A 21,921-nucleotide genomic window follows, 5' to 3' on the forward strand; every position below is an offset into this window, starting at 1 on the left:
TACTGTTCTTATAAAAAGTTGTCAAATTGAGATCTTGTCATGATAAGCTAACCTCAAAAGTAATATAAGTCAAATACCAAATTTAACCACTGAATTTTCTCGCATAAAACAATTCACATAAGAAAAGTTCTCACGAAAGGATCTGCGAAAAAATGAGAAATAATTGTACAATAATTTAGTAGACATTCAATCCAAGGTTCAAAAGTTAACAACAGACTTTTCCTTAAACACCACCAGGAGTAATTTCTTTTTGGGAATTCGGGTTCCATCCTGACAATTTTGGCAATCGTTATCGGAGTGTAATGTTTTTTTAAGTGTATAAAAGTTCGTGTTGTTAAAGGTACTAACCGAATATACCAAAGATCACTGAGCTGCGATATATTCTTTTTCTCAAGAACAATCTTGTTTAAGAACAATGAGGCTCAAAAATGGAAAGAGGTTAAAAATATTTATTTAAAGAACAATGCTGAGCCTGGCTGGCATGGCGGAATATCCCGGCGGAATATAAGGCAAATTGAGAGTCACACTAGTAAAAATAGGGTATAAACCCTAAAATTGGAGTTAAGCGGTCGAGAATCTCCTTGAGGTGCTCCCAACATTTGAAACAATAACTGAAATTTTATGGACATGAAAATAACAATATTATAAGTGTGCTTGTATAAAAAAGAATCTGTGTTTGTTTGTGTTTTGAAGAGAAATACACCTTGCTGGAGTGTATCCGGTTGGAATAAGACTTTTATGGTCATTTGAATGCACATTAATTAGTCATACATTAAAATTGTTCCATCTATTGTTCTCTCTATTAAAATGTAGCATAATTTATTTCATGATGCATGGTAATAGAAATATTGTAATTTGAGTTCAAAATAAAAGGGAGTTGACGGGACAAGGATAAACAAAAAATTGTTTTAATGTCAACATTTAGAACAAATACAGCTTACGAAAGTGTTTAAAGAATCAGAATCCTCTCTACTGCAGCATGTTTATATACTCAGGTATGCTGGAGAACTTCATTTTTTTTTACCCTGAAATTAAAAAAATGAGAATCGAAGGAAGCCTTTAAAATCCGAGTTATAAGGGTAGAATATTAGCGGAATTCCTTGATGAGTTCCGTATTTTTTAAAAACAGGAATCAATTTTTCATTTCAGGATATTAAGGAATAGCAATGGAGTGCTAAATGCACCAAAATTAACAACAATTTTCTATTTGATTGCATTCTGATGTTGCATTCAATTTTGAGTTGATTGCTACAATTCGGAAGGTCATAAAAAAGCAATTAATGTAAAGAATATTCCATTGATTGCAGGCCATATTAATTGATCTTTGAATGTCGTTTAGCGGAAAACTGAAACGAGAAAGTTTTCCCATGAAAGAGGATTATATAAAAGCTTGTATATCTTCTCGAGATACAAGCCTTAAGCAAGATATATTTGCATACAAAAATAATTGATCAATTTAGGCCCCTACCCAATCTCGTACCCAGAGCCACTTGTACCACTTTTAGATTTCACTGATTAATGTGAAACAATCGCTATCAGAATCATAAAAAAAAAAACGAACAAAGGGACTGGGTTCGAGTTTGGATTATCCTTTTAAAGTGCTTTCATTATATATTTGGGATATTGCAAAAAAAGAAACACTGTACTGAGGAATTTAATCTTTAAGAAACACTAATGTAAAAACAAAACCTTTAATTTTACTAATTGACGTAATCATAAAAAGTGAACTAAGGGACTGGGTTTGAGTTTGGTCCCTACCAAACCCAAATCCATACCTCCACCCACAAGAATGGAGGCAGATGGAAGCAGTTTGATTGATCCAAACTATGAATGCTGAAAAAACTTTGAGCTCGAAACAAAATTTTCCACCATGATTGATAAGACAGGGATACTGTATTTATTTAATCTTTTTCATGTATACACTAGGCAAGGTGATCATAAACGTCTTTTTTTCAATAAGAACAAACTATAAGAACATAAGACTTGGCCAAAATGCTAAGAACAGGTTAAAAATATTTTAAGGCTTTGCAGACTCGAAAACAACCGATTCTTTTGGGAAAATGGGTAAAAAAATGGTCACAAAATGGTGAAAAGAAGAACATTTCAAGAATATCTTAAGGCTTAAAACCCAAAAAGTTAAGAACATCCGAAGGCTTCAAAAATTTTAGATGTTCTTATAAAAAAACGTGTATAGTAGGACTTTCAAGAAATTCAAGGGATAAAGTCGTATCCATCATTACTACCTGCCTTTTCTCAACTTGATTTAATCTACGTGCACAAGATTCATTCTGTTTGAGCAAGTAAGATTAAATCTGACGAAATGGTTTGATAATGATTAATTGTTTTATCGCATGTATTTTCATTCAAAACCAATGAATTCGACAATCAATAGTGTAGGCAGTCTGTTTGAACATTCCTTCTCTTCTTATACACTTTTTTTTATAAAATCAATTAAAGTTTTTGAAAACTTCGGATTTTCTTAACTTTTTGAGACGATCAAGCATAAATACGTATCAAACATGTTCCTATTTTCACCATTTTGTGAGTATTTTTGTTCAATTTCTTATGAAATAGAGTTCTCACAAAGCCTTAAAATGTTCTTAACTTGTTCTTAACATTTTGGCCATCGAAGCCTTATGTTCTCATATAGTTTGTTCTTATAAAAAAGGTGTAGTTTTTCCCAATTTTGTCTCTCCTCGTATGGAATATTACGTCCTTTTTTGTTAGAACCACGAAAATTTAGCCAAAATTGCTCAAAATTATCTGAATTCGAACGAATCTTTCGTAATTCAGTAATTCGTTTACTTCTCAACTTCAAACTATCTAAAGCAAATTAAAAGTTCGGAAATCTCAAAAACATGATTAGATTTTTCATACAGTAGATAAATACACCCCTGTGTCACAGGCCTGTTGGAACCTCTGCCGAACTGAAAGAATTTGAACAAAATTTCTTCCCCGGTGGGAAAAACACTTTGTAATTTCAGCCTCATTGGCTTTGAATTTATTTTCATCCTTATGTTAAATTCGATGGAAAAAAATTACACTCCAAAATCATCGATTTTTTGACTTGCAAATAATAGAATTTCTATCCCCATTGGGATTTCGATAGAAATTTCATCCCCAAAAAGTGTCTTTAAATTTTCGATAAGTTTGTTCACTATTAAAAAAACACCTACAAACAGATAGTATACCTTAATCTTTCGAGTCTGCGCATAAATTCCTTAAGTGAAATGGAGAAAGAGATAGGGTTTAACATCGGGTTTAACACATATTTGAAAGCCAATTAACAGGGGTTGTCAATTTCCCTTTTGAATCTATATGGTATATCAATCAGCTTAATCCTAATGAAATAGCGTGTACATCTGAGTAATTTAAATGGTTTTATTCAAATCGTAAAAAAAAAAATCGTCCAGACCACTACTAGAGGCAGTAACGTGGTGGCAGGTGGCATGGTGGCAAATACCCCCCCAAGCGGAGGTTTTTCAAAGGGGCGCTGAAATACAAAGGGTGCAAAAAGACGCCTCTAATTACTAATTTCGGTGCCCCTTTGCTCTTTTACACCTTAGATATGGCAGTTTTCGGCCAAAAAGAGAGAAAATACCCAAAAAATTTTCGTGCTCACTTTGCTCGCGTCATTTTTCAAAAAATATTTACTTTTCATACCGGCGCCGAAATCAAAATCTTCTAAAATTGCCTCCCCAGTTTGCCCGAATTTTATTCGATCCACCACGCTACTGACTAGAGGTCGTTCTGATCGATTGAACCCACTAACCAAACAGACTCAAGAGTTTTTATAAAGCTAAATGATTTAAACACCTCCTTCATATTGAGAAGTGATTTGGACTTGGAAATTCGATTAACGGAGTATTGACTTTCATCACGTTATAATATATCAAGTATAAAGTTGTCTATCAATCAATATTTCTTTGAAAAGTGTTTTGACATTTTTATCCCACATGAGATGGAGTTTTTATAAGATACTTTGATAATTGGTCATTTGACGTGATAAAAATGACGCGTTCTTTAGAATAAAGTAACAAGTTAGATCTTATCGGAGTTTTTGATTTTTCTAAAAAAGTGATGCATTGTGGGATTGTTTCTGGTTGATTACAATAGAATTCTCTCGAGGAATTCCTAAGAGATTTCTATTGTAATACACTCGAAACAATCCCACAATGCATCGCTTTTTTAGAAAAATCAAAAACTCCTATAAGGTCTATTGGTCATTTAAAGTAATAAAAATGCCGGGTTCTTTAGAATAAGTAACACATTGTTTTATTACTGGTTAACGACCAACCAAATCAAACAAGAGCTTGTAATAACTCCATCTCCCCATTTGTGTTTACATTTTATCCGTGTGTTAAAACTATCCCCTCTATCAGAATACATACTAGCCCGAGGTAGACTTGTTGATAGACTGGATGGCGCGATTCAGTGGCCCGGTAGCATATGGTAGTTTTCATTTTTAAGTTTTTGATTTTTAAAATAATGATCAAAACAACATTATCCTTTTTAAAATTTATAAGTTCTCTTTTACATTTTTCCTGAAACGATAAGAGAAATGAAATTTATTTCTAGCCCCTCCCAACTCAAAAAGATTAAAGTAGCATCTTATTCATGATATGCACCACTGGAGAGTCTTCTGAGAACTTTTGAAATTTTTCACCCAGTACGTCACTTAAACAAGAAAAAGTGACGTAGTGGGTGGAAATTTTTGAAAATTCTCAGAAGACTCTCCAGTGTTGCATATCATGAATTGGAAAATTTTCAAATCTAAATTTTTTCTCAAAAATGTACCATTTAGATCTATCTACCTTGATTCTTTTTTAGGTTTTGCTGGTCTCAGTTTCGCTAAAGTTAGCCCTCTTGTTGTTTTTCATAGTCATAAAGCTCTTCTTATGAAAAATCAACTTACCAGAAGGCCCAAATTAAATTATCTTGGAAGAAGAATGTTCAAGAAAATAATGTCTCATTTTTTCATGTTTCCTTTAAATTGTAAAATGTACAAAAGATTTTTTTTTTGGTTCAGTAAATTATAAAGGAATTATTAGATAATAAGGGTAACAAAAAAATTCCTAAGTTAAGCCAATTTCAATAAAAAACGACAGCAGCGAAGTTCAACAGAAAACTAATCATATAAAGTCACCTGTATTTAGCCTGACAGGTAACATTTTTATCCTCTTGAAAAAGAAAAAGTAAAAAATACAGCAGGTCTTTGGCAAATTAATTTTTATGAATAAGCTCTTTTTTAAAAAAGTGTGTAGATAAAGATTTTTAGACTCGAAGCAATAAAAACAAAATACAAACAAACGTCACATATAAAATTTCTAAAAAGGGAAAAAAATGAATCCTGAAAAAAGTTTCAACCCAATAATAAAAGCTTATACGAAGACAAGTACGCAGGCAACATAATAGTATGGCCTTGTCACTGAGCTCAATATGAGGCAAAGCAGCAAAAATAGCACCCTAATGGTAGCACTACTCAACAGCGGTGTAAATGCATCGATAGCGCTAGGTCTACATTTCTTTGTGTGGGTACCACTTAAAAACAAATGCCGATCAAAAATAGCGGATACAGCTTAATCCAGGTTTATAAAGGTCAGTGGGCTTGTTACGCTTTAAACCGTTGCCCAATAAGCTCTAATTTAGACAGCCGACTTTCTGCCCAGCCTATTTTAATTGTTAGAGTAGATAGAAAGAGGGCACAAACTTGGTAGTTAAAATCTTTGCTTGGAAAAGCTGGAAAAGTTTGAAAGAAGACAATATTGCATTAGCGTCAAAAGAGGACATTGCTTTGACTTTAGACAGCCCACTTTAATTCACAATCAGAATAGGCAGGGCAAAAGATGGGCCGTCTAAACTAGAGCTAAACAACGTTTAACAAGAAAAAGCTGATTTGACGAAAGATGAAAACTAAGCACTAACATTGCCAAGCAATGCAATGCAACATTCCCATAATTCATTTCGCTTTCTCCACAAAAAACTATAAAAAATATTCGATTTACATCGAACTAACAATGTAACAAATGTCTTTAAAGCTCAGGCCTTTTAGGCTTTGAATAAAACCAATCAACTCAAGGGGGTTGGACCCGAGTTTATCGAGATCGAATGACGTCAAATATTTCTAAAAGCTGTGAGAGTCATAATATTGACTTGAGACTGATTGGTGTCATTCGGTCCCAGTAAACTTGAAGTCCGGTCCGCTTTTATAGAGTTCTATACGACACGAGGGCTGGTAGGTATATTCATTCGATGAATTTCTGTGGTTCGATTTCTTATAGAAAGTGACGTCATTTAAGCCAAGCAGTGTCATAGCCAGCACAATTTGCCAAAAAAACTTGAATTGTAAAGACACTCCCATTTTCGAAAAGATTACGTCATATGACGTCATTTGATTGACATGTGACGTTTAGTCATTCATACTTGGTCCAGGATGGGTTGAACGAAGCCTGCGATTTCGTTAACCGGTGTTTTCTCGTGAGTCAGGATGAATGAGTCCGTCTGAAAAAAAAGGAACAAAATACGATAAGTATATAACTCTGACTGTTGTTTGATGCTTGGAGATAAGCGAGGTAATATCGTGTAAAGAAACGTGAATTTGAAAGCTATTTCTAGTCTAAAAGTCGAAACTATGATGGCTGCAAATAGATATAAATGTCTAAAATGACAGTAATGACATTCCAGTAAAAAATCAGCAGACGGCAAGAATAAACATGAAAATTTTATCTTAATTGCGATTTTCAATTTTTTTAATAGGGTTAAGTCCAGGCCGGATATATATAACTAATCAACTACAATCAGTGACAAAATATGTTGCAATTTCTTAAAAAATCCCCCCCTAAAATCAGGGTTGATTTGAGCTTTTTCTGGTGGCAGCCTTTCCACCCATCAACATTTATACTAGGGGGGGGGGAGTTCTTGCCACAATATTTAGTCACAGATTGTTTCGCTTAACGTACCAATAGAGTGTCATATTTTGGTCTTTCCAGGAAGTTCTTCTTCAAACTGAAAATAGGAAAAGTCAGAAATTCATACAAAATATCGATACAATCAATTGATTAGACGACAAGTTTTTATTTAAAAAAGAGACATTCAAAAAACTCTCTACCCGAATAGATCGCCCTCAAAACTAAAACTATTATATTTCAAAAACACTGACAGTGTAGATAGAGCTTTCCAATATTTAAAGAAACGAATAACACAGTTCAGCTCTCTCCAGTATTAAAACACAAAAAACGTTAAAAAACAGCAAGTGCCTTTTAAATATTTAACTGTTTATCCTTTCAAAGCCTTTTCTCGTTGACCTATACTGAGAATATCAAACAGGGGGGGAAGTATTCATGTGCGAATCACTAACAGCGAGATCGTGTATTATGCAAAACGAGAGCTATATCTTTTTGCAAAAATAAAATGATCTGCTCTCAAACCATGTTATGTAGAATTTTCTATTGCAAGGAAGAAGGTTTGACATAATTCACCATTCAATAATTAGATAGGAGTAGCTATCACACTGCGATGATACTTCCGAAATAGCAAATGTGAGCAAGATTATACAAGTATTCGTGATATGCACCATTGCGATGTCTTCTGACATTACATCACGGACCCAACAACTGATTGGTCAATACGTCATTTCAACCAATCAGCTATTGAGTCCGTGGAAGACATTGCAATGGTGCATATATCTCATGAATAAAAGCTTTTCCCGATCTTTCAAATAAAGACTCTCTTGACAAAGTTAGTACAATTGAGTATCAAGCCAAATATGTTAAAGAGGAATCTTCAACCTTTCCCAAGCAAGAAAAAGTGGAGCCTTAAAATGTACGACGTATTTCGGACGACTGGTTTAATCGAGCTCCTTTTTACATTTTTCGAATTCTGGGGGTAAATTCCAATCCAGCGTTTGTTTGAAAACCACGCGAGCCACGCAACTTTTGTAGGATAAAGCCTAAATATAGGGGATTCGACTCTAGCCTTCGGCTATAACTTAATGGTAGGTACATATAGCTAGATATAGTAAGCTGTGCTGACGGGTATACCAGTATAAAAACAGTAGTAGGACAGTAGGGGGACAAACCCTTTGGACCCTTGACATTTTTTATACGACGCAACCAAACCTGGTCCATTTCAAAGAATGAAGTATTTAGAGAATTTTTCTCGATGGGGGGGGGGGGTTTCTGCTGAGGCCTTGAAAACTTTTTTTAGGATCCAAAAACGTCATCACAGGCAAAACCCCTTACCCCAAAAATTTGACATTTTGACATTAAAACCCAAAACTTATAAAACAAGTGATACTTTTATGGACCTACCTGGTTATGCATTTAACACATATATAATTGATATCTAAGTGAGCGTGACCATTAAACAATCATTCAGAACACAAATAGTGACGATCTATTAAAATTGGTCGTTAGTTTCTTATAAAAAACCGTTTAGAAACCAAAATTTCATGCTCTTTAAATATTCTTTCATATTCAAGCAAGCAAAAAAAATATCTATCTCATAAAAAAAGAGTAATTTGACTAAGAACATTGATGTATGCTTATTAATAGTGATTCGTATAGATAAACGTGCGTTTTTTGAGCCAAAATTTTTTTTTTCACAAAAATCTGCTGAGCCATCTTTTACCTACTTTCATACAAAAAATCAGAAAAAATTAATGATCCAATTTTTCACAAAGTCCAAAAAACCCGTTTTAGCCGTTTTTTGGCCCAAATTTGCCCAAAAAATTCTTTTTTCAAAAATCGGGCTCCATCACATTCGAGGGTTTATAGTTATGCATCTTTGTGCAAAAAATCATAAAGAATGAAAGCGCCAACCTCGAGAAAAGCTAATACCTAAGTAATTGATAATGTGCTTATAAAAAAATATCGAATTTGGCCAGTTTTTCTATAAAAACACGCCAAGCAGCCAAAATTTCATGTCTAAACACACATATTCTTCAAAAGTAAGCCCTCGTGAGCAAAAAAAACATCTATCTCATAAAAAAAATGAGTAATTTGACTAAGAACATTGATGTATACTTATTAATAGTGATTTTTATAGATAAACATGCGTTTTTTGAGCCAAAATTTTTTTTTACAAAAATCTGCTTGAGCCATCTTTTACCTATGATGGTACCCTACTTTTATACAAAAAATCAGAAAAAATTAATGATCCAATTTTTCACAAAGTCCAAAAAACCCGTTTTTTAGCCGTTTTTGGCTCAAATTTGGCCAAAAAAATGTTTTTCCGAAAATCGGGCTCCGTCACATTCGAGGGTTTATAGTTATGCATCTTTGTGCAAAAAATCAGAAAAAACTAATGAGCCAATCTCGAGAAAAGCTGGTAACTAACGAACGAACGAACTAACATACAACGGTTAATTTATAGGACCTCGACCGGGGTAGGTCCAAAAAACAAAGCTTATTTCAATCGAAGTCAGTTTTTGAGTCCTAAAAAAGTTTCCTATACTTTAATAGGAACGTCTTCAAATACTTCATTCTTTGAAATGGACCTGGACCATAAAAGATGTCACGGGTTCTAAAGGTTTGCCCCCTACTAAGGTAGGCATTACTTTATCAAAAATGTCAATCCCTGGTCGGAGATTGCTGGGCAGACAAAGTTACAAAATAACCCTGAACAATAAAAAAAGTTGAATAAAAAAGCTATTCAAAGAAAAGTTCTCAGACAATAGGCCATTCCATCTTTAATCCATACAGGGGGTGGACGAATCTTTCCAGCGGGTTATCCGAGAAGAGTTTCCAGAAGTGAAATGAAAAGTGTTGAATTTCCAGAGACCTTATTGAATTTTTCAGCAGGTGAAATTTATTCCAGAACTCAATTTCCATGGACAATTTTTGCATTTCTACCATTTCTCCGAGGGGTATCCAATATTTTCAAGAATTATTTTTGACTTGGAATATTTTCACTGCCCTGGATGGATACTAAATGGAACAACCTAACTAGCCAAGCAAAAGAGAAAGTTCTTACCAAAGTGAAATAAATTGATGAAGTTCATCAGAATAATTATGTTCGGATGGTATCGTAGGCGAAGGCTCCTCTACCACTGCTTTTAATTGATCGAAAGGTGTTGTCCACCTGCTGTAGGGGAATTTCAAACATGCCAGTTCGACCTGGATTGAAATATAATTTAAAATACATTCGCTTGAAGTGTGCACTCTTTTTTGCTACCAAGTGGAAACCAGTCCCAAGGGAATTAGTCTGAATCACGCTGACATGGTTTCTACACCGTAGCAAAGAGTACGCATTTAAAACGAACGGACTATAGTATATATTTCCATGGTCATTCTTATGCGAGTTAAAATAAACAATAAATACATTCGCTTTAAGCGTGTACTCTTTTTTGCTACCATGTGGAAACCTCACTAATTGAATACACTAATTCATGATAAGCACCACTGGAGAGTCTTCTGAGAACTTTTAAAACTTTTCTGTTTTTGTTCCACCCAATACGTCACTTTCAATTGTTTAAGTGACGTATAAGTGACGTATTGGATGGAACAAAAACAGAAAAGTTGCATAATTTCGTGAAGTCATTGCAGTGGTGCATATCATGAATAGCAAAGAGTACTCATGATGTGCATTGCCACGTCTTCCACAGACCCAACAGCTGAAAGTGACGTATTGACTGATCTTACGTCACTTACAACCAATCAGCTACTTTAGACGTACAAACTTTCGCGAGCACAAACTTTCGCGATCTTCGCGAATTTTGGCCCTTTTCGCGAAAGTAAATGTCTTTAAAAATTCTAGGAGAGGCCATTCGCGAAAGTTTATGCTCGCGAAAAATTCTTGACAAAATGGAAAATCTGTAAAACTTCAAACTTTGAATAAAATGTAACTTTTATGGCACTTTTTAGCCTGCTAAAAGACTAATAAGTCAAAGGACAAATGTTTCAAGCCAATCCAAGAAGTATTTGTCCTTCTAAGCCATTTCTTCATGTGAAAATTCTCAATTTTGCGTCTTGATTCGCGAAAGTTCATGCTCACAAAAAATGTTTTTCCGTTAAATTCGAGAAAGTAAATGTCGTGAATTTCGCGAATTTTTAAACATTTTTTTTTATAAATATTTTCAAACAATATTCCGACCTGCTTGCTAGTGCAATGACACAAAAATACAACGCAATCTTCAAATTTTATGGTGGAAACAGATTTCAGGTCTGTTTAAACTTATTTATTTAACCTTTCAGAAATGAAAGGTGAAGAAAAATTGTTTTTAAAATGCACGCGTCCAAAAGTTCTGTTAGCAATGTTGAAAAGTACGTCACAGATTTGTGATCTAAATTACGCATTAAAAATTAGCGATAAAAATTGACGACTCCTGTATGTAAACAAATCAGAAAACTGATATTTATACAATGGAGTCTCCATAACTCCATAATTCGCGGGGAACATAAATCTGTTCGAGTTAAAGAAATATCGAGTTATAGAGTCAGGCTTATAAGGCATAGTTAACTAAAAGGACCATGAAACTTGTTCGAAATAAGGAGACATTCCAGTTATAGAGGTTCGAGTTAAAGAGAGCCCATTGTATTAATTTCATCCAAAACGTGTAGCAACAGTGACAAAACTGTCGAACGTGCTAACCGCACTGGATCAACTTCAGTATCTTCTAAATTACTCGTAGGCCCAATTGTAACAATAAGAAAACTTTGAAAAAATGAAAAAAACACCCCCAGATATTCACCCAAGGAGCAAGTGTACAAAATTTCAGCCGAATTGGACCATTTTTGAAGTCTCCAGTCTGCCCTAAAGTTTTGAGGTGACAGACAGATTAACTGACTGACATACAGACATTCTCAGATTCTAGCTCAACTGAACTTGACAATATGAGTGAAAAAATCATTCAAACGAACCATGGTAATTCCTAAGCTCCACACATCAGAACGTATATCATAACCATGTTGTCCCTTCGTTGGGTTGATACGTTCAGGCTGAAATGTAAAATGTATCTTGATTTAATTACTTTTAAAGTTAATGTTACCTTAACGCAGTGGAAACCTCAGAGAATCGCCCTACCCTAGGGAAGTCTTTTCTAACTTGCTATATTACCGATGACGAAATTCTTTTTCACTACTTATTGATTTTGCTTGGAAGTTGTAATTTTTGTTGCGGTGTAAACACTTCCAAAGAAGAATTTTTTTTTATCGAATTTGATTTATTTAGTTCGTGAACCTGACAGACTCAACCGTCAAATATAACATAGAATGGCTTAAACTTTCTCATTCACGGCAAAGCTTTCCTATTGCCACTTTAACAACGTAAAAAACCAACGCTCTGGGTAGATACGAAAATTATAGATAGCTTCGACTTATAAGGTGGTCAGTCACAAGGTCATTGTGTGTTATCTATACGTATTTGCACGCAGCAAAAAAACTATTTTTCCAGTATACCTGGGAAAAACATCAGAAAGATCCTGGAAATGCACCTGGAATGTTTCCCCTGGGAATGAGAAAGTTTAACATCAATCAAAAGGTGATTTAAGAGCGTATAGAACTTGCATTGGATGAAAAGAGAGAGACAGTATAATAACAGGAGTTATCAGTAAAGTATAAGTATTTTATAACATACAGCCATATAGGGCTTACAGCCAGCTGTAAGGGTTTTTGCCAGAGAGTCAACCAGTTGTCCGCTGATTCCAAAGTCACATAATTTGATCTCTCCGTTATCATTAACTAATATATTGGATGGTTTGACATCTAAGAAAGATTTCATCGTAAATAAAAAACAATCAAGATTTCCATCCTCAGGGAATGATAAAATCTATAGATTCAGCTATATTTATAAGCTTCGATAACAAGTTATAAGTCGTGGGTGAATGCTTACTCTGATGAATTCGTAATTAATTATAAGGGATTGAGAATTTTTCGAAGAACTTTACCCAAATTTTCATTCTCTTTGGGAACAACTTTAACCGAATAATTATCTCACCTCTGTGGATTACTTTCATTTTACTATGTAAATATTCCAATGCAGAAACAACCTGAAAAAGCAAGTATTTATATAAGAATTTCGTTTTTAAGAAACACCTGTGTTAAAAATAGTCAAGAATCGATCTTAAACTGACTGTGACTTGATTTAATTGTGTAATTTGAAGGGATATATATGCATGTTCCTTGCACTTGACTTTTTATTTTGATAAAACATAAAAAAACCAATTTGAATGACCAGGCACTTTCACTTTTGTAAGGGGTGACGCGGTTTTGATTGTTTTAGCTGAACAACCAGGTCAGATTGTCAAATTTACGCCATCACTTTAGAGCAGAGCGTGGTTTGCGCAGGATGGATCTGCTATGAAAGAAGGACTGGAATTTTAAAAACACGAATCAAAAAAACAAAGAACACTTACAGCGAAGGATATTTTTCCCAGTACTTTTTCAGGTATCAAAGCCCCTTCTTGCTCTGCAACTTTTTTATAAAATTTATCGAATGATGTTTTCATGAGTTCCATGCATATCCAAACATCTCCCTAGGAAAAACAAAAGATTAACATGAGCACCTTGTTTGTACATATTTACAAAATTTATTCAGTTTAGGAATATCCTGAAAAAAATAGATCAGACTTACCTCTTTGAAGAGTGCACCATAAAACTGGATTGCATAGGGGTAATTACTAAGTCTCATTGAAACATCTAAATCCATTAATAAACGACCTTGCTCTGTCGTGTTGACTGTGTGCCTAATACGCTATAAAATAAACAAAGATACCAAATATAACAGTCTAGAATTTGATTTGAAGTCATAAAAATATGTGTGTAAGTAAAAGTTAAATCTATAACTTGTCACTTTTATTGTAAATTCTCATGAAGTTCTTAGACGTTGCATATGAAGGTCTAATGGGCTAAAATAAATTGATAGATAGCAACAATGCTTTTTAGTAAAGTCTAAAATCAGTTCAATCTAAAAAACAAGAAGAGAGATGAAGATTTTCAATCAAGATCTGGGATTTTGAGAATGAACAAACCTTCACAGCCATTTCTATGTTAGTTTGTTTATGTCTCATTTTTTCTACAACGCCATAGGCCCCACGACCAAGCTCGCATATTTCTATCAAATCGTCAGTACTGCATGGGTAATCCTGAAATAAAAAAAGTGAAAATTCAATAGACATTTTTATGACAGGTACTAAAAGCACTAACACATTCCTATTAGGGGAAGGAGTGGAGTAAAAAATAGGGGATGTCATATCTGTGAGGGGGTTGATACCATTGAATTTGAAGTGCAAAAGGGGCTAACGAAACTCTTGGATGGGAAATGAATCTAATTATTTCTCATCAAAAACGCCAGGTCTGCATGGTTTTCACACAAACACCAGATTGACAATAAATGAATCGATGAACTTTAAATGATTACAGTGCTGGTTTCGAAAAACGAATTGTGTGAGAACAAAAAAGGGCAAAGTCTAATCAGGCATCCCATAGAAGCAGGGTAAAAATTAAGGGGAGAAAGGCTGAAGATTCCTCTCTAGCCCCTTTGCCTTTAAACTCAATAGCTGATACCCTTGTACCACTATGAAAGTCTGTGAGATTTCAATTAAGTATCCCATTACTTTCTTTAAATTTGATTGGTCACACATTGTTTTAATGAGTCAAATATTATTCATTAAGCCGTACTACTTACCTGGCTGTTCACAGTTAATGTGGTTCTATCTGATAAATTCCTTGGAGCATTTCTAAAAACAATAGAGATGTTCCTACTAAACAAGTTTTTTAGCTTTTTTTTCACAAAAATACATTGATTGCAAAATGTAGTTGCTTGTTAAACAAAATGTTAATGATGAAGCAGAATCGATATACAAAAAAAATGCTTCATTGGGCAAATTTAGAGAATGATAAGATAAAATGGTGAAACTCTCTTACACTGGTTGAGGCTGCGTTTGGTGAACAGGAGGCATGATAATTTTTGGTAGGCGTTTCTTCTCTCCCTTGCCCATTCTTCTGTTAGGTTGCTCTGTATATAAAAACAATAACACAAGATATATATTGATTGAACACTGAAGAAATAGAAAAGGTGAAAACAAGTTGTCATCCAATCATCTCAAAAGGTTTGCATCTGTACGATCTGTATTGAATATTGTTTAAAAATATGAGATATCAAAAAATTTGTTAGATGACAGAAAATTTAAGACAGTGAAATTCATGTGACCAAATTGAATTTTTCCTGGAAAATCATGTAGAAGGGGATTCCCCTTTCTCAAATTCCCTTTCAAAAAATAACATCATATTTTCAATATTATTTCAAGTAGAACACTGTTTATCTAGTAACCTGACAATTAAAAGGAATTCTAAAACAACCCTTCAAAAATAACCTTCACACAGCCCAGATTCCTGACATGATTGAAACAGCTAAAATTCTTAGCAACTTCCAGCCCAAATATTTCGTTACCTCTTAGAGATGGGAGTGGGTGATGGATTTGATATAGATGATCTTATCATAACAAAATAAATATAAATGTGACTCCCCAAGCGATTTTAAGCAAATGAAAAAGCCAATCAGCCCAAAGACCGCACCTTCTGTTACGGGTCTGTGACCAGTTTTTTTCTGCTTAGGCTGTTGGGCAATATTCAGTAAGTTGTTTATTAAAGCTGCCTTAGGGCCTTTAAAGTTGGCAAAGCTAAAGGTTCCTGTTTTTTTTGCAGGCCACTTTTAGTCTGTTTTCCTTTAAAGATTTATTGACAGTTAATTATCTAATAATCTAACAGTTTATATCTGATCAGATTTGATATTGTTTTTGAGAGTCGAGATGATCTTCAGATTTCAACCAGAAACATTGAATCTCTTTAAAACGTTCCAAGAAAAACACTCAGAATCTTATAGACTGTTCTGACTAGACAATTTTTGAAAGAGAAACAGAAAGAAAGAAAGCAAAGGAAAAGAAGTTTACAATAGTAGTAATGGTCTTTTTGTATAAATATAGCATGGGACTTTCAGAAAACCAGGTATTTGTTGCCGAAGTGTATCAACTTCGATGTGTACTTAATTTGGCGGTTGGCCAAAATGCAATTTTTGGCGGGTATTAATTTGGCAGATGGTAGAATCTGTAAAATTAGGAGGGGATTTTATTTGACAGGTGGGAAAATTTCTGGCACTTGTAAATCAAAAATTACTTGGGATATTAAGAGTTTTTACTTAAAAATGCTGATTTTATTATAGAATTTTCTATTTTCTAATTACTTAAAACTGCCTTTGGAGTCAGTCACATATTGTGATTTTTTCCAAGAGAAAGTTGGGAAATTGAAAACGGTACCAAGATTTAGCTTATGAAAGTAGAGGTGCCAACTTGGCCCTAACATGACCCAAACTTGCCCTGCGCATGTTCAGGCCAGGTTTTCAGAGGCAAAATCTAAAGTTTTGTTGCCTTAACTTAGCCCGAACACCACTGTTTCGCTATTATGCCCCAAACATGACCCAAAAAGAAACAGATAAAGGATCAAAGTGAAAAGCCGAAAATGATTGTTTGCCAATCTTAGGGATTTGCTAAACTCAAAATAAAGTTAGCAGGTTTCATGAACTTTCTTATGGTATATATATGGAGACTGCCCGGACTGGCGTACATGAAGACATAGAAGAAAAACTAAGAAATCACCCCCAGGAAAATATTTACATTGTTTTTCATTTATGTAAGTTCAAATAGTCAATAATCATTCTTCATATAAATCTTATTTCAAACAATATTTCGAACTTCTTAGTGGAGGTCTTTATCAGGTTTACAGACGATCAGTCACATTGATTTATCTTGTTAAATTGCAAACACTCGTGAAAGGGCCAAATATTTTACCATACAATCACTGCGATATCAATTGTTTCATTTTTTTCCAATCAAAAAATTGCTGTGCGATTGTTTAAAAAGAAGTATCCAATCAAATGGAGGTAAAGGATTCTTTGAAAAAATAACGCTCACATCAGATTCCCGCTTTTGTTTGATAACTAAAGATTAGAAAAAATTCAATCCTTAGAATTAATAATCGAAACAAATAAAGTGGTCTCGATGAGCTTTGTCACATTGAACTTTTGTTTAGACATTGGATTTTTTTTATTGTTTGGTTCGTGTTGAATTTAGTAGAGATCTTTGTTTACGTCATAGAAAAATGACTACAGTTAGTTTTCTTCTCTAGCGTTTGATTACCAAAGAATTAATTTTGGAAGAACTCGTGCTTTCCCTTGCGTGGGGGACAAGACTTTAACACCCCTGCCTCTTGAAGACTACTAACGCCCAACAAACGTCTTTAAACCTCAGTTTATTCACTCGCTTTTTTCGTCACTTTAATAAACGTCTCTAAACCTCATTTTATCAACTCGCTTTCTTTGTAACTTTAAGAAACTCTGAGTCCCCCCCCCCGAGTGCTTCCTTGAGTACTTCCAAAATTTGAGTTTTGAGATCAAAATTTAGCAAGATAATCTTTTTTGCGGCCAACCACGTGTTTTTTTGTTGTCACCTGGTGGACCGGAAAAGGAAATATTTTGAGGGTCAGCCTAAACATTGCATGGAGAATACTTCTGTCAATGTGTATTATGTGTCAACTATGTAAGCATTGTATTGTTGAAATAGGACAGAGAAAGGAGATAACTCTAGCCTAATCTAAAAATTAGTCACACTTGCACCCTGCTGCATTGCGTATCAAAGATTAATGCTGTGGGAGCGCTTTATCAAATTAAATTAAATTTTTCTCCCTTCTTGCGGCAAACATAAAAGACTTTAAGAAGCCATTTATTTAAGAAAGGGGTGTTATATCATAAATAAATTATGTAAGTAAGTGATATTTTAAGTAACAAGTTCATTAACAATTTTATTTTGAAGTTTGTTTTTAAAAACAAAACCCCCGTGCTAGATGATAATTTCATTTTCTTAACTTATGGACCTATTTGGAAGTATTTGTAATACAGATCATTTGGCAGTGTAGTTGCAGCCTACACAAGAATTGGAATCTAAAGTCTGAAGTCGTAACTCCTTGCCAGTGCAGTGACCCCGCAGAGAAATTTTTAGTTGGCAGACACTAGCCTGGATATCCAAGCTCAAAATTTTAGAAAAAACAAAATTTACCTCAACATACAAAGTTCTAAAATTATAAAGCTTGGTCTCCCTAGAGAATGAAAGTGCAAACCCATGTTTCCAAAACTTTCCTAGCCAACCCAGGGCATCAAAACAGAACTTAATAAAAGCAGCCTTACAATATCTAAAACCATTTAAAACATCCAAAGATTACACCGGAGCCCATGAACAAGTTTGCATGCATTATCATGACCAAACATCAGACCATGTTTTCTTGGAAAATGAACTTGCCTCTGTTTTCTTCTTTTTCATGTTTTCATGTAACAGAAAGCGCTCTCTTCACTAGCAAGTGGAGGACTATCCTATTTTTGCTTCAGAATTGCTCCGCACCGTGTAGATTGGTCCTTACGGCTTCAGCGAAATGAGCACAAGCAAGCAGACTGCATTCTCATATGGAGAATGCAAATCGCTCTAGGGAGACCAGGCTGTAAACCAGAACATAAAATATCAAAGACTAGACTGTGAAATAGTTTACAGCCTGGATATCCAGGCTAGGCAGACACTGTCTTTAAGTTGGTTTGGATATCGTTTTATTTTGAAATGCAATCTTCACTTTAGATAAATACTTTTATTTATTTGGATTCATGAAAGGTTCAACGTTTGTAATACTTTTTATTTCAAATTATTTCATTGATTTATTGAGCTGTAATACCGTGAGATTGGGTAACTTGCATCAGTGGAGGCTAACATGCATAGCCCTCAAATGAAAGACCTGGCTAGTCATTAAAATACAAAATTTAATCAAAACAAAAATGGTAGAGTAGAGCTGCGAGTGGAGCTGTGTAGTTGTATTTAAATGACCAGACAGGTCATATTAAGTTGAAGTTGGTTTGATATTCTACGTTTGACGTTTGATATTCGTTTGATATTCGTTTGATATTCTCAAATTTGCGTTTTCAAGTTTTTGTGACTACTTTTGGAATTGGAAACTATTGGAAGCCAATAGAGTTTATTCTCAAGGGTGTCTGTGCAAAATTTCAGCGCTCTCCGTCGCAGCGTGCTCCCTCTAAAAATTTGTAACCGTTAAACCTCATTTCGGCCAAAATGACAAGTTGGGCTCCTGTGGGGGAGAGTGGTTATCTTTGGAACTGGAAACTATTGGAAGCCAATAGAGTTTATTCTCAAGGGTGTGTGTGCAAAATTTCAGCGCTCTTCGACGCAGCGTGCTCCCTCTAAAAATTTGTAACCGTTAAACCTCATTTCGGCCGAAATGTCAAGTTGGGCTCCTGTGGGGGAGAGCGGTTATCTTTGGAACTGGAAACTATTGGAAGCCAATAGAGTTTATTCTCAAGGGTGTCTGTGCAAAATTTCAGCGCTCTCCGTCGCAGCGTGCTCCCTCTAAAAATTGGTAACCGTTAAACCTCATTTCGGCCAAAATGACAAGTTGGGCTCCTGTGGGGGAGAGTGGTTATCTTTGGAACTGGAAACTATTGGAAGCCAATAGACTTTATTCTCAAGGGTGTCTGTGCAAAATATCAGCGCTCTTCGTCGCAGCGTGCTCCCTCTAAAAATTGGTAACCGTTAAACCTCATTTCGGCCAAAATGACAAGTTGGGCTCCTGTGGGGGAGAGTGGTTATCTTTGGAACTGGAAACTATTGGAAGCAAAATTTCAGCGCTCTTCGTCGCAGCGTGCTCCCTCTAAAAATGGCCAATAGTTTCCAGTTCCAAAGATAACCACTCTCCCCCACAGGAGCCCAACTTGTCATTTTGGCCGAAATGAGGTTTAACGGTTACAAATTTTTAGAGGGAGCACGCTGCGACGGAGAGCGCTGAAATTTTGCACACACACCCTTGAGAATAAACTCTATTGGCTTCCAATAGTTTCCAATTCCAATGATAACCACTCTCCCCCAAAGGAGCCCAACTTGTCATTTCGGCCGAAATGAGGTTTGACGGTTACAAATTTTTAGAGGGAGCACACTGCGTCGAAGAGCGCTGAAATTTTGCACAGACACCCTTGAGAATAAACTCTATTGGCTTCCAATAGTTTCCAATTCCAAAGATAACCGCTCTCCCCCACAGGAGCCCAACTTGTCATTTCGGCCGAAATGAGGTTTGACGGTTACAAATTTTTAGAGGGAGCACACTGCGACGGAGAGCGCTGAAATTTTGCACAGACACACTTGAGAATAAAGTCTATTGGCTTCCAATAGTTTCCAGTTCCAAAAGTAGTCACAAAAACTTCAAAACGCAAATTTGAGAATATCAAACGAATATCAAACGTCAAACGTAGAATATCAAACCAACTTCAACTTAATACAGGTCTTTCATTTGAGGTTTATGCATGTTTGCCTCCACTGATGCAAGTTACCCAATCTCACGGTAGCTGATTGAAAAACAAAGATTTTTGATAGTTATCAGTGTGGGCTTGGCTGCCATTTTGAATTTCGATTTTTTTTCTCCTGTAATCAGCAATTTAGAGGTTGTTCATAATACGCGATTTGGCTTACGCGTAACACTTGTGCCCTGTTAGCAAGCATACGCTTTTGAGAAGACCCCCTTCCCCCTTAGTGGTGGTGCGTACCGCAACTTGGTCTAATATCGACACCCCTCCTCTAGAATCCAACAGTACCAGACAATTTCAAAAAATACAAGAAAAAAATAACCCGGTCGATTGCGTTTGATTTGGTTCGACTGGTTTGATCGTCGATTCCGTTCGATTGGGATCGTTTGGACATCCCTCGCCTCGTCTAATTCCGACACCCTTCTTTTTTAGAGAAAGGAATAATATTTTTCAAAGAGGCCACCCTGTTGAATAATTATGTCCAGACGATGTCAATCGAACAAATCGAACGCCGAATCAATTGAACGCAATCGAATGTCAATCGAATATTACCGCGATTTTCTCGATTGATTTGATTGCGTTCGATTAGTGCCTGGATTCGATTGATTCGATTGATTCGACTGTGTTCGATTGATTCGATTGCGTTCGATTGACTAATGTATTCGATTGATTCGACTACGTTCGATTGGCTTATGCATTCGACTGGTTCGACTAATTGATTCTGTTGATTAACGTTGATTCTTGTTCAACATTTGAAGCGTTAAACGAGATGATATGAATCGAAGAAAAGACGGCTGTATGTCACGTTGCCCGCAAAATCTACGAGTACGATGGCTGTTTGGCCGGTTCGCGATTTCCATATCACCTTGAAAGGAATTGAGGTAAATTGGAATCTAATTTAATTGACCACCCGTCGAACGCAGTCGAACGTAATCGAACATCAATCGAACGTAATCGAACATCAATCGAACGTAATCGAATATCAATCGAATCAATCGAATTTTACCCAGAATTTTACGTTCGATTGATATTCGATTGCGTTTGGCAATCGAATCGCAATCATTCGATTGCGTTCGATTGATTCGATTGGAATTTTTGTTCGATTCCGTTCGATTGACATCGTCTGGTTATGTAGTCCAGCCATAAAAACAATGATAGAGCCATGCATAATTACTGTATCATGCATATTGTGATAATTATGCATGGTTTTATCATTGTTTTTCTGCTGGACTACATAATTATTCAACAGGGTGGCCTCTTTGAAAAAAGGTCTATTCATTTTAAGACTGTGAGCTTCATAGAACAAAACTGTGAGCAAAGGGAAAAGTGTCGGCAACCAAAAAGAAATTTACGAACAACGCAAAATGGCCCTGAAAAAACACATACCTGACATCTTTGAAAATGTCCGAAATTTTTATTCTCATCTCATTGCACGTTGATCCTTGTATATAGAGATCTGAATCTTTCAGAATTCAATGCTGAAAAGAGGGGGAACGTTCTAAAAATTGACAAAGTGTGATTCGAGGACGTCAAGAGCTGTTTGTAGTGTCTTCCGTCCGTTCCGTTCCGTTCCCTTTCCCTAAA

The 21,921-nt window shown here is 35.3% G+C and overlaps 1 protein-coding gene across 1 annotated transcript; it reads right to left on the reverse strand.

The window, feature by feature from the left end:
• Window positions 1-5,955: 5,955 nt before the first annotated feature.
• LOC136797919 (dual specificity mitogen-activated protein kinase kinase 6-like) lies at window positions 5,956-21,921 on the reverse strand. The gene is made up of 12 exons (XM_067054503.1): window positions 21,724-21,921; window positions 14,862-14,952; window positions 14,623-14,674; window positions 13,967-14,080; window positions 13,570-13,689; window positions 13,352-13,471; window positions 12,934-12,985; window positions 12,574-12,701; window positions 11,859-11,936; window positions 9,973-10,115; window positions 6,960-7,005; window positions 5,956-6,501 (listed from the first exon to the last, which is right to left on the reverse strand). The coding sequence occupies exons 1-12, from the start codon at window positions 21,728-21,730 to the stop codon at window positions 6,418-6,420; spliced, it is 1,035 nt and encodes a 344-aa protein (XP_066910604.1). The 5' UTR covers window positions 21,731-21,921; the 3' UTR covers window positions 5,956-6,417.

The sequence above is a fragment of the Clytia hemisphaerica genome, unplaced genomic scaffold (genome assembly GCF_902728285.1).
Source record: "Clytia hemisphaerica strain Z4C2 unplaced genomic scaffold, Clytia hemisphaerica genome assembly, whole genome shotgun sequence".
NCBI classification, from domain to species: domain Eukaryota; kingdom Metazoa; phylum Cnidaria; class Hydrozoa; order Leptothecata; family Clytiidae; genus Clytia; species Clytia hemisphaerica.

Bases quoted from the DNA above. Each gene is read 5' to 3' on its own strand.
- LOC136797919 (XM_067054503.1), bottom strand. The intron at 14,675-14,861 runs GTAAGAGAGTTT...TATTGTTTTTAG, and splicing joins CAAACGCAGCCTCAACCAGT to AAATGCTCCAAGGAATTTAT. The intron at 13,472-13,569 runs GTAAGTCTGATC...TGTTTTTCCTAG, and splicing joins ATGGTGCACTCTTCAAAGAG to GGAGATGTTTGGATATGCAT.